This window comes from Ammospiza caudacuta, chromosome 25 (assembly GCF_027887145.1).
Source record: "Ammospiza caudacuta isolate bAmmCau1 chromosome 25, bAmmCau1.pri, whole genome shotgun sequence".
NCBI lineage: Eukaryota > Metazoa > Chordata > Aves > Passeriformes > Passerellidae > Ammospiza > Ammospiza caudacuta.
This window is the reverse complement of record NC_080617.1, coordinates 3,926,667-3,942,579: the sequence shown is the minus strand read 5'-3', so window position 1 is coordinate 3,942,579 and position 15,913 is coordinate 3,926,667. Positions and strand designations below refer to the sequence as shown.

General features: G+C 52.4%; 1 protein-coding gene across 1 annotated transcript; it reads right to left on the bottom strand.

Annotated features, from left to right (window-relative positions):
- Window positions 1-7,343: 7,343 nt before the first annotated feature.
- On the bottom strand, window positions 7,344-13,855 carry SF3A3 (splicing factor 3a subunit 3). The gene is made up of 17 exons (XM_058819748.1): window positions 13,726-13,855; window positions 13,606-13,653; window positions 13,423-13,475; window positions 12,874-12,979; window positions 12,396-12,468; window positions 11,991-12,082; window positions 11,783-11,865; window positions 11,274-11,412; window positions 10,904-10,972; window positions 10,292-10,359; window positions 9,867-9,974; window positions 9,614-9,683; window positions 8,987-9,151; window positions 8,768-8,878; window positions 8,313-8,403; window positions 7,925-7,980; window positions 7,344-7,618 (listed from the first exon to the last, which is right to left on the bottom strand). Exons 1-17 carry the CDS (start codon window positions 13,819-13,821, stop codon window positions 7,541-7,543), a joined length of 1,506 nt encoding a protein of 501 aa, XP_058675731.1. The 5' UTR covers window positions 13,822-13,855; the 3' UTR covers window positions 7,344-7,540.
- Window positions 13,856-15,913: the final 2,058 nt, after the last annotated feature.

The following is a 15,913-nucleotide window of genomic DNA, read 5'->3' as shown; positions in this document are numbered from 1 at the left end:
AGGAAAGGGGGACTGAGAGGGGGAACGCTGGGCTCGGCAGGCATGGGAAAGGATCATTTCCACGGAAAAGCGCGAGATGCTCTTGGTTTTAGTAGCCCCTTGAATTATCTTTTTAGTAGCCCCTTGAATTAATTTTTTAGGGGCCCTTGAATTTTATTTTCTTTTTCGTTGAATATCAAGACGGCCCAGCACAAAGCCGTTATTCAAACTAATTAATGCGGAGTGTGGGAGTAAGTGCTCTAAAATACCACCAGAGCTTTCTGCACTGTCCAGACGTGTGTAGCTCCTTCCACGGATGCAGATCGAAAGGCAGGGAAAACCCGAGTGGTGTTGGTCAGTGACAGCTCTGCAGCACTTCCCCCTAATCCAGAAGCGGGTGAGTCCCACTTCTCTGCCCACCAAAGTACAAGAGAACAGCCTGAAAACGCTGCTCCGAGCCCCAAACCTTTCAAGAATTGCGGTGCTGGGCTGTGCTTTTGAGACAGAACAACCCTTGACGTGGATACACTGACACTGCAACAAGCTAAACACACACCCAAAGGCTGAGCTGCGGTTTCACTGTGCCAGAACAGGCTCTGCAGCGTGGGAAGGGCCGGCTGTGGTAGAATGACGTGGGTTTTTTTTTATTTCATCCACCCCGTTAGGGCTGGCGCTGCTCCACGAGGGCCAGCGCCGCTGATTCTCCTTGCTGGGAAAGCACACGAGGCTCCAAGGGCTCAGACCCACCCAGCGCAGCTCTGCCGCCCTCCCACAGGTCACACTGTGTTCAGCCACACTCCACACACAGCACCAAAGGCGGCTGACACAAAGAGCTTTTAATATTTTGCAATGTTTTCTCTAAGGAACCAGCGGCAGGGAACAGCACCACAGGTAATTCAGCCTGGCCGTGCTCTGTGTGCTCAGCTTCAGCAGCAGAGAGCCGCGGATGTGAAACAGAACCATCTAAAACTTGAAGTGCTTTTAGATTAATCCCACTTCCCTGCCTGAGGCTGGGGGATGAAACACAAAGTTGCTGTTTTACATACACAGGCAAGAAGGATTTCGCTTCAGAGCTGTCAGAGGGGTGCAGGGAGACTGTGCCACAAGCAGGTCATTGATTAGAGCAGTGCTTCAGTCAATGCAGGATTTTGGGGGTTTTAAGGAGGCCTAAAACCTCCTTTAAGGAGGCCTAAAACCCTCTTGTTCCAGCTCCTGAAGTCCCCCATTCCAGCATCCACAATTAGCTTGCAGGTCTCTCAGACCTACAGGATTTGGGCAGGGTAGGGTAGAACCCTTTGGCGTAGATTTCTAGGTGGAAGATGAAGTGCTTTTCCTCTGGGAAAAGGGGGAATCTTGTTTTCAAGTTCTTAAACTTTACTGAAATGCCAGGGCTCACCCATGCTGGGGTGGTGCAGGATGCAGAGTGCAGCTTAAAGGGGGGTTTAGGATCAGCAGCAGGTCCTTTGGGCCTGATGGAGGATTTAGGATCAGCAGCAGGGTCCTGTGTAAAGTGACCCTCAAGGGTTTAAGGAACGTTTAGGATCAGCAGCAGGGTCCCATGCAGGGTGAGCAAAGTTCCCCCCAAGGATGTGCAGCTGCCCATGAGCAGATGCAGAGGGCTCAGACACCCTGTTGGTGGCACAGGGACAGCACAGAGGGTGTTTGCTAGCAGCCTTGGCTGAAGGCAGAGAGCAGCAGGTCCTACTGATCCTACAGGAGAGGCTGCAGGGCTGCCTGGCTGCTGCCTACCCCCAGAGGGAAATGAAGACCCTGAAATTCAGGAGGAGAACCACCCCACATGCCATGAGCTGCACGAGTGGGGCCAGTGCTGCCTGCCCAGCGCTGTTGAGGTGAACTTTGCCATCCAGTTTCAGACAGCTGCCCTTTGGGGTGGCTGGGCAGCACTCCTGGTAGCAGGCAGCCTTCACCCCAGCAGCACAGGCTGGTTTGGCAGCCTTGCAGGCTCTGCTGCATCCTGCCATGTAATTCAAGCCCATCTTCTTCATCTGGAAGGAGAGATACATTAGCCTGGGGGTCATGCCTTTGGTGTTGGCATTACAGGAGCACAATGCTGTGCTGCCCCAGGCCATACCTCACAGAAGTCCTGTCCCAAAATGCATCTAGTGGTGGTTTTCCTGCCTTTGAAACACTGGTCACCACGACAGGAAAATGCTGCACACACTTTGCCCTGTGAGAGAAAGGACAGGGAGATGCCATCTGCCCATCAGGACAAAAACTGCATTTAGGACAGCCCTGGGCTCCTCTCCACCCCCCTCTGCTCTGCTGGTTTTTGTGCTATCAGGCATTTGAGATCCAGAGATAAAGGAGTATTCTGAAACTGCAAGAAACTTCTGAAAGACCAGCAGAGCAAGCAAGTTTCAAGCCTCTTTTTCCTTCCTCTTAGGAGGGCTCTGCAGAGATAAGCTCCTTCCCCTCCTCTAGGCTCACTGCAGAGCCCAGTGGGGTCTCACCCTCCTGCAGCTGCAGGAAGGCTCATCCATCCCATGGCCAGATTAAACTGATGTGAGTGCTGCTCTGGGGAGCAAACCTGATGGAGAGAAGGCTCATCCATCCCATGGTCAGATTAAACTGCCTGAACTGGTGTTCCTGGGGAACAGGACTGATGGGCAGGGACAAGGCCCAATGCACAGGGCTCCTTATGGGCTCCTTACTTCCAGTAAATACTCATTCTAGTACTCATTCCAATACTCATTCAGGATTTGTTCCCCTTTCAGAGTCAGCATTTACCCCAAAAATCAAATGGAGAAAGGACATTTTCCTGTCCCCTGGCTCAGGGGTGAACTCAGCCACCTCAGCAGCCCCAGCCCCACGGGTGCAGCCCCAGCCCCACGGGTGCAGCTCAGACCCACGGGTGCAGCCTCAGGCCCACAGGTGCAGCCCAGACCCATGGGTGCAGCTCAGACCCATGGGTGCAGCCCCAGCCCCACGGGTGCAGCAGGGGGTGCAGCATGGAGCCCTGCAGCCCCAGCCCCATGGGTGCAGCCCCAGCCCCACGGGTGCAGCCCCAGGCCCACGGGTGCAGCCCCAGACCCATGGGTGCAGCCCCTGGCCCATGGGTGCAGCATGGAGCCCTGCAGCCCCAGCCCCACGGGTGCAGCCCCAGCCCCACGGGTGCAGCAGCCTCTCCTGCTGGGTACCTACATTCTGGGGGGGAGCCCGGGGGGTGCTGCTGGTGCTGCTGGTGGTTGTCAGTGGCACTGGGGTGGTGGTGGTGGGTGCCAGGTCACCTGCAGACACACGAGGAGCCCTGTGAGGCTGGGACAGCCCACACAGAGCCAGATTCACTAGCACTGCCAGGGCCACCCTGGCCCTCACCCAAGCACAGGGTGACCCCAAAAGAGAGGCAGAAGCACCCACAGCCCCTCTGGGTTGTGCCCACCAGAATGCAGCAGAACAAAGCTGGGCCGTACCATAGGCGGTGGCGTTGAGCTGCAGGCAGAGAGGGCCAGCACAGCACTCGAGGGCACAGGGCTGCCTGCTGCTGTTGGCGCTGCAGGGCTCCATGCTGCACCCCCTGCTGCAGCCCGCCGTGTAGTTGGTGCTGGAGAAACGGTAGAGCTGCAAGGAAGGGGCAGAGCAAAGGGTAAAGTGAGTATGGAGAGGGGCTGCCATAAAAAAACAGAAATAACTGCCAGGCTGTCAGAGAGAAAAGGGAGATGGAGACAGATTTGATAGAGCAGTGTGGATTGCTGAGGTTTTCCCTGCTGCAGCCCCTGGCAGCTCGTACCTGGCAGTGAGTGTGGTTATGGCAGGTGGCTGTTGTGTTGGCATGGGCTCCGTCCTGGTAACACCTCTCTCCCGAGCACTGAAAGCTCTGGCAGGTTTGCTGGAGGGACACCAGGGTGTCACTGCAGGGCTGTCCCCAACCACAGGGGCCACCCCACCTGGCCACCCTCTGGGCTCCCTCCCACCACAGGAGATGCTCCCATGGCCCTCCTGTGACCAATCAGCTGGGCAGGTGACACTGTCCGTGGGGCTACAACAGCCCAGCAATGCCCCTCTTTCCATCCCTTGCCTTACCATGGTCTCCTCTGCTCCCTCCATAGAGCTGTTGGTGGCCACCAGAGAGGCATTGGTGGTGGTGGCCACCACCGTGGCATTGCTGGTGACCACCACCACTGAGCTGTTCCTGGTGGCTGCTGAAGCCTCCTTGGTAGTTGCCACCACCATCATGGCATTCTGTGGGGCTGCCGAGGTGTTCTTGGTGGCCATGATCACCCCTGGGGTGTTCTTGGTGGCCATGGTCACCACTGAGGTGTTGTTAGTGGTTGCCAATGTGTTCTTGGTGGCCCTGACCACCACCAAGTTGCTCTTGGTGGATGTCGAGGCCTCCTTGGTAGTCACCACCACCATGGCATTCCTGGTGGTTGCTGAGGTGTCCTTGGTGGCTGCCAATGCGTTCTTGGTGGCCGCAGAGGTGTTGGCAGTGGCCACCACTGCAGCATTCTTGGTGGTGGCCACCACCATGGCATTCTTGGTGGCCGCCACCACTGCAGCATTCTGGGTGGCCACTGAAGGGTTCTTGGTGGTCACAGCCACCTTCTTGGTGGTCACTGCTCCTACCAAGGCTTTTCTGGTGGCTGCTGAGGTGTCCTTGGTGGCCATCACAGCTGTGCTGTGCGCTGGAAAACAAAAAGCTCCTGCTTGGTGAAGGAGACACCAAGGAAGGCACAACATGCTCAGCAAGCCCCGTGTCCCTTCCTGAGCCATGGCAGGGTCCAGAGGGACCTGTGGGAAGCATCTGTCACACTGTGGCCAGGAGGTGAAATGGAAAATGACCACAGGGTGTCCCCAAGAGGGTTGACTGGCAGCCACCAATGGGGCAGCACAGGAAGCAGGTGAGGGCCAGCAGCCAGCACAGCAGCACTGTGTGGGTGTCACAACAGCCTCCCCCTCCCACTTCCAGCCATACTGCCTGGGAAGGACAGGTTTTATGGGAAAATGTCCCTCACCCATCCTGCAGCCCTGTCCTACAGAGCACAGCCTGGAGAGGACAGGCACAAAGTCATCACTCTGCCTGTGCCCCACACCCTGCAGCACCCCAGATTTGCCCTTGGGTACAGAACTCACCTGTTGTGGCAGGAGAGTCCTGAAGAGAGAGTTGCAGAGCCAAGATGCAGAGCAGGAGGCCTGGAATGGAGTGGGAATGCCTGAGAGCACCACAGAGAGCACTGCTGTCTGCCTTACCCACCCCGCAGCACAGGCAGCCCATCCTGGAACAGACAGGCAGGGATGCTCCTCCACCTCCCCAAAGCCCCAGGTGAGCTCAGGGAGGCTTCTGGCACAGCCCCAACAGCTGGAGCAGAGATGGGGGACAGACAGACAGACAGACAGACAGACAGACAGACAGACTGCTCCCTGTGTGGACACAGCCCCCTTACCTCGAGTGGGGGGCACGAGCCGTCGGTGCCCAGCCATCCTCATCCTCCAGCAGCTGCACCCGGAGCTGGCAGGGGCAGAGGGGTCAGAGCTCACCCAGGTGCAGGGGGGACAGCCCAGGACAGCTCTGTGCTGTCCCTGCAGTGCCCAGCCCCAGGACAGCTCTGTGCTGTCCCTGCAGTGCTCAGCCCCTCCTGGAGGCTCCCCAATCCCCCGTGGCTGCTGACGGGGATCAGGAGCTCTGTGTGTGCTGTTGGTGTGGCAACAACTCCCTGGGGTCACAGCCCTGCAGGCAGCTGCCACCAGCAGGGCTCAGGGTGACACAGGAAAAGTGGAGATGTCACCTGGCTCTCCATCCTCTATTTGCATTCCAAATGTTGAGCTGTTTTGCTAAGGAAATGGTGGAGGTGCGACCCCAAACAGGCTCCAAAGCCAAATTCTCCAAGGAGGATGGTAATGCTCCCCTCCTGTTTTATAATTTAGGCTGAATCATCATTCCCCCAGGACCTGGAGGGGCTGAAGCTCAATCAGAGACCTCCAAGGCTTCAGAAAGAGCCAGCTGGCACCTCACCCTGCAAACCAGCCCAGAACAGCTCTGGACATCCACACTGAGCCCAGGGCAGCAAGGAACCAACATCTGACACAGCCTCATCCCAGAACAAGCTTCCCCCCAGGCAGGGAAATACCCCACAGCACTGACTCACCTGTCTGCTGCTCCTGAAGCCCCAGCACACCTCAGGCACCGCCAGCACCTCTGAGCAGCTGCTGTGGCACAGCCCCACCCCTGGCACCCCCAGGGAAGGGTCACATGCAGCTCCACAGGGACAGAGGCACAAATGTCCCTGTACAGCAGTGGGGAAAGAGCTTGTGAGGTGGACATGTCACACCAAGGGCTTGTGAGGCTGGACATTGTCACAGACATCTTTTATGAAAAATCTTTTCTTTAAGGTTTTTCCTCCTGAGAAGCTGAGAGGCCTCAGGAACAAAATGTAAACATTGATTATCTGCTGCTGTGGGATGCAACAGGTGGATCTTTGATTAGCCCATGTTAGTTGTTTCTAATTGATGGCCAATCACAGTGAGCTGGCTTGGACAGAGTCTGAGCCACAAACCTTTGTTATCATTCTTTCCTATTCTATTCTTAGCTAGCCTTCTGATGAAATCCTTTCTTCTGTTCTTTGAGTATGGTTTCAATATAATATATATCATAAAATAATAAATCAAGCCTTCTGAAACATGGAGTCAAATGCTCATCCCTTCCCTCATCCTCAGACCCCTGTGAACAGCCACAGGACATGTCACACCAAGGGCTTGTGAGGCTGGACATGTCACACAAGCCACCTCTGCACTCAGGGGACTGAGGGACACAAGTGCCACTGCCACACCTGATGTGTGTGAGTGGCCTCTGCACAGAGGGGCTGCAGGTCTTGAGGCATCATGAATCCATGGGGTAGGTACAGACACCTCCAATGTGACACCAGGGGACAAGGATGCTCCTGAAGCCACAACAGCCATCTCTAAACAGTCTCTGTTCCCATCTCCATCCTCCTGCACCACAGAGGGATCTGCATACAAATGACCAACCAGGACATTCAAGCCAAGCAGTGCCATAGAAATCACCCAGAGCCAAACCTGAGGCTCAGTTGGCAGTTCTCAGAATAAAACAACGGCCAAAGCTCCCCAGGGACATACACCCAAGGTAAAAACAGTTCTGTAAGCCAGGTGAGCTTGTTTTTTAAAGAAAACCGTAAGTTCACACCAAGATCTAGAAATAGGACCAGTACCTGTCAGCACACAGTGTCCATGTGCTTCAGTACACCCTCACCATAAACATTTCCAGCAGAGTGGAAATGAGAGAAGGAATTCTTTCTGACAGCTGTATAAAAAGCATTTTAAACACACTGCAATCAAAACTCTTCCTTCCAGCATATGAAAGAAGACAAGACCCTCAACACTTCCTAAATTACAATGACTTTATTTTTCAAGGTATTTTTTAATATAAAACAACGTCACAAGTCTAAGTGGCTTACTAGAAAGTGACTCTATAAAGTATTCTTAAAATCTGTTCATGCACATACAAAATGCAGACAATGAAGAAGTCAAAGCTGCTGCCAGATCCACTCTCTCTGCAGATGTGGTGGGATCCTTCACCAGGGGACAGCTACAGCAGCCCTTGGCGCTTCAGGTCTTCGTAGGTCTTTTTATTCACCACATTCCCACTGGAATCCTCATATTCCTCCTGGAACAGAACCAACAGTTTAGAGACTCAAATGTTAGCTCCAAGAGCAGCCACTGACCATGAGCACCCTGCCAGAACTTCTGTGCAGGAAGGCAGGCAGTGGATCTGCCAGCAGGTGCTGGGAGAAGAGCTCAGCCAGGGCCAGAGTTGTTACAGGGTGTGCTACAGATTTTAGTTCCCACTTTTCCCTGCACCCTGTTGAAAAATGGCTTTGGAACAGAAGTTTATGAAAAGGCACCAGGACACTGGAACAAGGGGTTCCCATGGACACGGGAGGGGAGACACTGAATGCCTCTCACTGCTCACCTCTGTATCAGGCTGCCACCTCTCTGAAGCCTTCTGCTGTTTCAGCTTTGCCCACACTGCAAACACAAAATCAAACAGCATCTATGTCACTTCCCTTGAGATAGTGGCTTCTAAAAAATACACACATGAGCTTTTTTCCCTCCCTTTTAAACCCAGGAATGTATCTAACATCCATTACAAAGGATGGATGTTATAATCCATCATTCCACTGTACTATCATTCCACTGTGCTTACTGAAAGGCACTGAGCTGCAGCAAACAAGAACTCAAATGGATTTTTGGGATGGGACATGAGACCAAGGTCCAAAGCCACTCCTTCAGAAAAGGTGATGCTCTTTAACATGTTCCCTGCTCTTTAACATGTTCCCTGCCCTGCCATCACTACTTACATGAGACTGCATCCTCAATCTGTGTGACATTGGCAAAGTGAGCTGTGTTGGGGATGCCCAGGCACCGCATGCCGTGGGCATGTCTCCACTCCTGGGGAAGAGATGGGATCAGTGTGAGAGGGAACACCACAAGACATTAACATCTAAACAGGGTGCAAAACATGTTATCACAGTACAAATCCACCAGTCCTCTTTAAAAACATTATTTTCTTGTCCTGCAGACAGTAACACCACACCAGCCATCAAGAGCTACAGTGCACCCATCAGACCTGAGCACTGGGTGTTCAAATGGGCAAGGATGGTAGCAAAAGAGATTTCTGTATGCCTAACACCATTTCTGGGTTCTGTTGCATGGCCCTGCAGCACAAGCTCAGACCCACATGGCAAAAATGCTGCTCAGGGACCCCAAGGACTCATTACAATGCAAGAATGAATGCAGCAGGGCTGTCACTTACTGCAAAATGCCTCTGGAAAGCCTTGGGCCCTCGGTAGGTGTAGTTACCACAGATCTCACAGTTGTAGTTGATGTTCAGTCCATGGAGTTTATACAACCAGTATGGGATGGGCTGGAGAAAGGAGACAGCAGGATTAGGTCACTTGGCAAAGAAACTCAGAGAAGCAGAGTGGAGTCAGTGACCTGTCCCACTTCTCCAGGCCTGCTAAGTCTCAGTTACCTTCCCATCCCAGCCAAGAGGCAGATTTTTAGGATTATAAATTATTTCATTTTCTTCATCTTCACTCTCGCTCTCGCTGATCTGCTCCTCCTCCTCCTCCTCTCTCTCCTCCCCTGTCCGTGCCTGCTTGCGCTGCACGTTCTCGTGGGTGAGGTGTCTTTGCTCCTGGAGGGGGAGAAAGGAAGGGATTGTCCACACACCACTGCAGCAAAAAGTCAGGCAAAAAGTCACTCCTGTAGCCAAAAACTCCCTCAGTGCACAGAGGGAGGAAACAAGACCAGTGTGAAGCAGAGAATTCCCACCTTACCGAGCCAAACAGTTTCAGTTTTTAGTACTCTGACATTTCCTATTTGTAAAGAATGAAACCTTGTATCACCTATTAGCACTTCCAGCGTTACCACAGCAGCAGCCACTCCCCTGAAAACAATCCCCCAAAACTAAACACAAGGAGCAAGGCAGATCCAGTAAAGGTTTGCAGTGCTGTATGACTTTTGCACAAAACAGGTGTGGTGCAGAACACTGATGTGATGTGCCTATAAAAGCACCATGTAAAGATAAGGACAATGTTCCAGTCACTATTTGACAGCTCTGAAATAAAAAAGCTTAAAAACAAAATAAAATCCTTACCCCAAGAACTTCCACGTACTCATAAATCTGAGCTTCCAGGAATGCAAGATCTTTATTTCTTTCAGTGTCCCTGAAAAAGATGAGGGTATCTTCATTAAACACACAAGTTCAGCTCTGGTACCTTCTGTTTGGTTCAGCATGAAAAGCTTCTAAAATCCAGAATCTCTAACTACACAAGAGTGGTGACTATAGAACACTCCTCATCCAAGAGCAGAGAACATTGCCAGCCTCAGAATGACCTCTGAGAACTCACCTTTTGCTTCCTTTTGTCTTTGGATTCTTAGCAAACAAGGAAGGATCAAGTGCTTCCAGGGATTTGCCTTTGGTGCTAAAGAGCCTCTGAGCACGTTCCTCCAGAGTCCTGCAGAGAAGCAGGGAAGGGATGAGTCTAGATTGCAGTTTTACATTTCCTGAGATGCAATAAAAATCTAAATGTAGCTTTTAGGAAACCATGAGATTCCTTTTATCTTTGTCTTCATTAAAGTCAAAGTCTACTGTACCAGAGACAGGACCAGTTAAAAGCAGCAGATCCCACTGCTTGGTTCTTAAAGTTTTATCTTTCAAACATCTCTAAGGTAATTCTAGTACAACAGAGATAACCACACAAGTATCCCAGACAGAAATGTGATACAGGAACACCCCAGAAACTGAAGGGAACTCTACAAAATTACACCTTACCCGCCACACTTCAGCCCCAGAGCCAGCAAAGCTGATTTTAATCTGTCCAGTCCCAGGGAGGCCAATTCCTGTTCAAATAAATAAACCACTGTAAGAGACAAGCTGTTCAACACATACAATATGGATATAGCCCACTTTAGCTTATTAAATATAGCTTATTAAATATAGCTAAATATATCTATTAGCTTATTAATGAAGAAAAAACCCTGAACGGTTTTTAAGAAAGGACTTTCAACACATACAATATGGATATAGCCCACTTTATCTTATTAAATATAGCTAAATATAGCTTATTAAATATAGCTAAATATATCTATTAGCTTATTAATGAAGAAAAAACCCTGATGAACAGTGTTTTAGAAAGGACTGTCAACACTGTACCCCTGCTCCCAGGAAAATGAGGAATGTGACAAATCTAACCAGGTCTTTCAAGTTACACCCCCAATGGGAGAAATCACATCATCAGCACCATCAAAGTTTTACCCAGGAAGACAGAGCCAAAAACAAAAACACAGCACTAGACCTACACCAAAAACCCAAATCACTGAACTTCCATCTGCTCAAAATGTGGTAGTATGTGCAGAGCACTGGAAAATTAATTAAATTAATTACCTCCCAGGAGGAGAAGGCCGAGAGGTCCAGGTGGGCACCAGCATGGGTGAGGGCACTGCTGGTTTCTTTCTGCCAAAAAAAAACACATGCAAGAGCTGCACAACAAACTATACCACTTCTGGACATAGAACATTTTAATCTCTAGTAGAGCAGTTCGTTTCACAGAGAAAAATGCTCTTAATAAACTAGAAATGGAGCAGTAGTGAAGATACAAAATAAGCTAATCTGAAACAATGCTTGTTTCAAACCAGTTATGCTGGGTTTTAAATTCAGGCCAGTATGAATTTAAACACAGTCATGGTGCCCCCAGCACAAATGACTCCCACAGCCCCTCCCAAGCACAGAACATCCCCCAGGCCCAGCTGCTCACCGGCCAGCCCGGGAACGTGCCGTTCTCCCACTTCTTCTCAAACTCCGTCTGGATTTTCCCAAAAAGTTCATTCTGGTCCAGCAATGGCTTCACTCGATCTGTGTAATCCTGCAGGTACTCAAGGAGCATTTCCAGATACCTGGCAGGGGAATCACGAGCACAGGAAATTCATTGTCACCCCCTCAGCACAGCTTTGGACAGGCACCACCCTCCAGTGCTGCACATGGACGTGAACAAGGTCAGGCCAGATTTCCACACAGGATTTTCTTGACATAACAGTTCCAAGGGTATATTAAAGCTCTTCCTCTGAGCTAAATGTGCCTCTCCACATCTCTGCTGCACCGCAAGTTTGCTTGGGGCTCAGACATATGATTGAGCTGAGGTACCCAATCTATGTGAGTTAAATTTGACTGTTAATTATAATCTCTGTACACTTCAGAAGTAAATTCCTTCTCACCAGGAATTCCTTCTCACCAGTAAATTCCTTCTCACAAGGCAAACAGGCTCACCTCTTATATTCAGCATTTTTCCTCTCCTTGGGAATATCGAAGAGTTGATCAAATGAGGATAAGTAAGTGATATAATCCAATTTCTAAGAACAGAAAGTGTGAGTCAGAGTTCATACATGGCCAAATTAACATCCAGCTCCCAGAAAAGAGGAGCCTCAGCCTGTGCAGGGCCTGGAGATCCCTGGGCCCACACACAGCAGCCACTCACCTCTGATGATTTCAGGTTAATGTACTTGAGGTAACAATCATGCAAATCCAAGTATCGTCCATACCCTTCCTCATCTGTGAACTCCACCAGATCTGCAGGAAAGATCATGAAAAGCTTTATTATGAGCTTAATATTCCCTACTTATTCTACAACTGTTTTGGGACTGGAAAAGGATCAGCTGTGAAGTCATTTATGCTTAAGGAAGGGGCTACAATGCCTCTGACACTCATGGAGCAGCCCCAGAACATTCCTCAGGGAACAGCAGCCTGACTGCAGTTCAGAAGCATTTAAACAGGAGAATTTTCAGAATTCATTTAGTGAAAGGGAGGTGAGGCCCTGAAACATGCAAACCAGATCAAACAACCTATTAAATAATGCCAGAGCTGAAGCAAACTACAAACTTACTCTGAGCTTCTTCGCTGGGGTTGTCTCTGGCCTTCAGCAGCTCTTCAAACTCCACTGACATAGGAACACAGATCTGCAAGGCACAGATAAAAGGCACACAGTGATTTACTTCAGCTCCTGTCCCAGAACAACTAATATAAAATCACACAAGACAGCAAATAATGAAACTGCAAACAGAAAACAGACCCAAAGCTTTGTCACCTTTCTTTCTGTACAAAGGCAAAAGTGTGGCTTTAGCCAACATGAGAAAGGGGAGATCTGATCCCAGCTCAGCTGAACATCCCTGTTCTAGCAGGGAACAGGGTGAGTGTCCTGCACTGCTCCCTCACATGCTCCTGACCCTCAGCAGCTATGCTGAGTGTTCTCAGTACTTGTGTATTAATGCAATAAACTGGGCAAACAAAAATTCTGTTTCCTGTAGGGATGAGACCCAACAGAGCACATCTCACCTGTTCCTGTGGACCAGGTATCAACTCACCTCATTTGGGTGCTTCCGATGAAATTCCTTAATTTGCTTCAGTCTGTTGTAAAACTCTGCAAATTCATTGGGCCCGGAGATGGCACTGAGCTCCTCCTTACGCAGGCTGTGAGTTCATGGACAGCAACAGATTACAGAGGGAAGGGAAGGGAAGGGAAGGGAAGGGAAGGGAAGGGAAGGGAAGGGAAGGGAAGGGAAGGGAAGGGAAGGGAAGGGAAGGGTGACACTGACACAGCCTTAGTCCAGGTCTGTGCTCAGTGTCTGACTGCAAACCTTTGAGCCATGGGGGACCTCCCAGCCCAGCAGGCTCAGGGGCTTGTGGCCACATCCCCCTGCACAGGCTGCAGCCCCTGACAAACCCTGGAGCAGCCAGGGCCTCCCCACGACATAACACAACACAACACAACACAACACAACAAAACGTGTCCATCCAACACGGATGTGCCCTCGGGTCCTGCCCTGCATTCAGTCGCCACATCTCCATTCGCGTGTCACCCTCGGGACATTCACACTGACTTCAAACAGCGGGACACGCTCGGGCACACTCACCCGTCCTTGTCGTCGTACAGGTCCCGCAGGTTGCCGCTCACCTCCATGTACCTCTGCGGAACAAAGGAGAGGCCCGAGCGCCGCCGAGCCCGTTACCGGGACAGGCCCCGCTCGCTCCGGGCAGCCCGGCCCCCTCGCCCCCGGCCCCAGCCCCGCTCCCGTCCCCAGCCCCGGAGCACTCACGTCCTGCATGGCCCGGGTGCGATGGTCCGAGTTGATCTGGTCGCGGAGCTGTGGGCAGAGCAGAGCGGTGAGCGCGGGCCCCGGCGGCGCCTCCCGCCCCCCTCAAGGCCCCGGGCGCACCGTGGATTTCTTGGTGAGCATCTCCTTCACCATCACGTCCATGAGCCGCTCCCGCTCCTCATGGTAGCGCCGCTGCTGCTCCAGGATCGTCTCCATCCCGCGCACGGCTCCCGCTACCGCCGGAAGGCCCCGGTGAGGCCCCGGTGTGTGTGCGGGAAGGTTCCGGTTCCGGGGCGCGGCGCGGTGCCCGGGGCCGGCCGGCAGGAGGCGGCGGCGGCCCGGCCGTGCCCTCAGAGCGGGGCCGCGTCCGAGAGCGGTGTGAGAGAGCGGAGCGGTGCCCGAGGGCGGTGTCAGGGCGCGGAGCGCTGTCCGAGCGCGGTGTCTGAGCACGGGGCCGTGTCCGAGCACGGTGTCCGAGCACAGAGCCGTGTCTGACCACGGTGTCAGAGCGCGGTGTCCGAGCCCGGTGTCAGAGCGCGGTGTGCGAGCGCGGAGCAGTGTCCGAGCGTGGGGCCGTGTCCGAGCACGGCATCCGAACACGGTGTCCAAGAGCGGTGTCCGAGCACGGAGCCGTGTCTGAGCACGGGGCTGTGTCCGAGCACGGGGTCCAAGCCCGGGGCCGTGTCTGAGCACGGGGCCGTGTCCGAGCCCAGGGCCGTGTCCGAGCACGGTGTCCGAGCGCAGTGTCCGAGCATGGGGCCGTGTCCGAGCTCGGGGCCGTGTCCCAGCACGGTGCTTGGGGCACTGAGTGTCCCCCGGTACCGGTTTGGATTTGGGGCTGCCCCAGCCCGGACCCTCTCGGGTTGCCCGGCCGCAGCAGCGATGTTTGACGCCGAGCCGTGCGGGACGCGCCCGCAGCTCCCCGGGTTCGGTGCCTCGGTGCCCGGCAGCGCAGACTTTGCTTTCAGCCCCACAATCACAGTGTGAATCCTCCCACAGACACCCCGCTTGTTTTCAAGTGCCTTCTTCAGATCCACCCTAAATCCAAGGGTGCCTTGCCCCAACACTTTGCCGAATTCAAAGCTGTAATTATGTTTTGACTCACTGTATGTGAATGAATTATTCGTATTTTTTAAAATTACTCTAAGCCAAAAGCAAGAAAAAAAATTTGTCTTAATTAATGGCAGACAAAGATGATCCTTCACTGAGGCAGGATGTTGCTGCAGGTATGAATATTGTCTTTAATAAATCCCTTGCATTATAAGCTGCCCCAAAGTATATAACTTTTCTTCATGAATGCCTGCCTAAAAATAAAAACAGAGATATGATTCTGAACTTAGTGTTCTAACATTTATCTTTGCATGAAATTTCATCTCTGGAAAGGGAAGGAATTGAAATCCAGCAATGTCCCATCCAGCCACATGTCCTCCTTATTTTGGGCTACTGGCATCGGGAGGATCGAGGTGGGACAAGACCAACCCTTGCATGCCCACCCTCCTGGTGGGAGGAGGTGGGAGAAAGTTGTCCCAGGAGATGCTGTTTCATTTCAGGGCAGCAGTGCAGTGTGTCAGGGGCTGGGAGCAGAAATGCAGAGAGCCACAGAATATCCTCAACTGGAAGGGACCCATGAGGATCATCAAAGTCCAACTCGTGGACCTCACAGGACTCCCCAGGCAGTGGCTTGAACCTGTCTCTGCTGTTAACGCTGTCCCTGATGCACAGTGGTGCAGGAGGGCACGGCTTGGGCAGATTTGGTCAGTGCCATGGTCTCTTTCTGCCCCACTGCCACCTCACCAGCACAGCAGCCCTGGCCTGACCCCCCTCACACTGCTCCTCGTGCTTAATGAAATTTCCATGACTGTTTTAGAGCCACACTCCAGTCTCGGGGGATGTTTGTGCATGACATCACCCTCCCCCTCCTGTAAATCAGGCACTGGGCCATGTTCAGCCATGACCCATTCATGACAGGGATAAAATCCAGATGTTCCAGTGCTACGTGCAGCTGGGTCATTTCCTTTTTTGGCTAAAAACGTGAGGCTCTGGAGGCTGGCTGAAAGAGGAGCCTGGGGGCCCCTTGTACAAAACCTTCTGCGGTTAATCCCTGGAAACAGCCCTGCAGAAAGCCCAGCTTGTGCTGCTGCTGCTGGAGGACAGGCTCAGCTGGGAACCTCGGGGCTGGAGCTGCTCACCCACCCTCCAAGGCACAGCACCAGAGCCCAGCCCAGGTCACAGGGCAGCAGCAGCAACAAAAATTGTGCTAGAGTTCCATCAACCAGCAGAGAAGAGCCTCCGAAGGAGCCAGGAATGT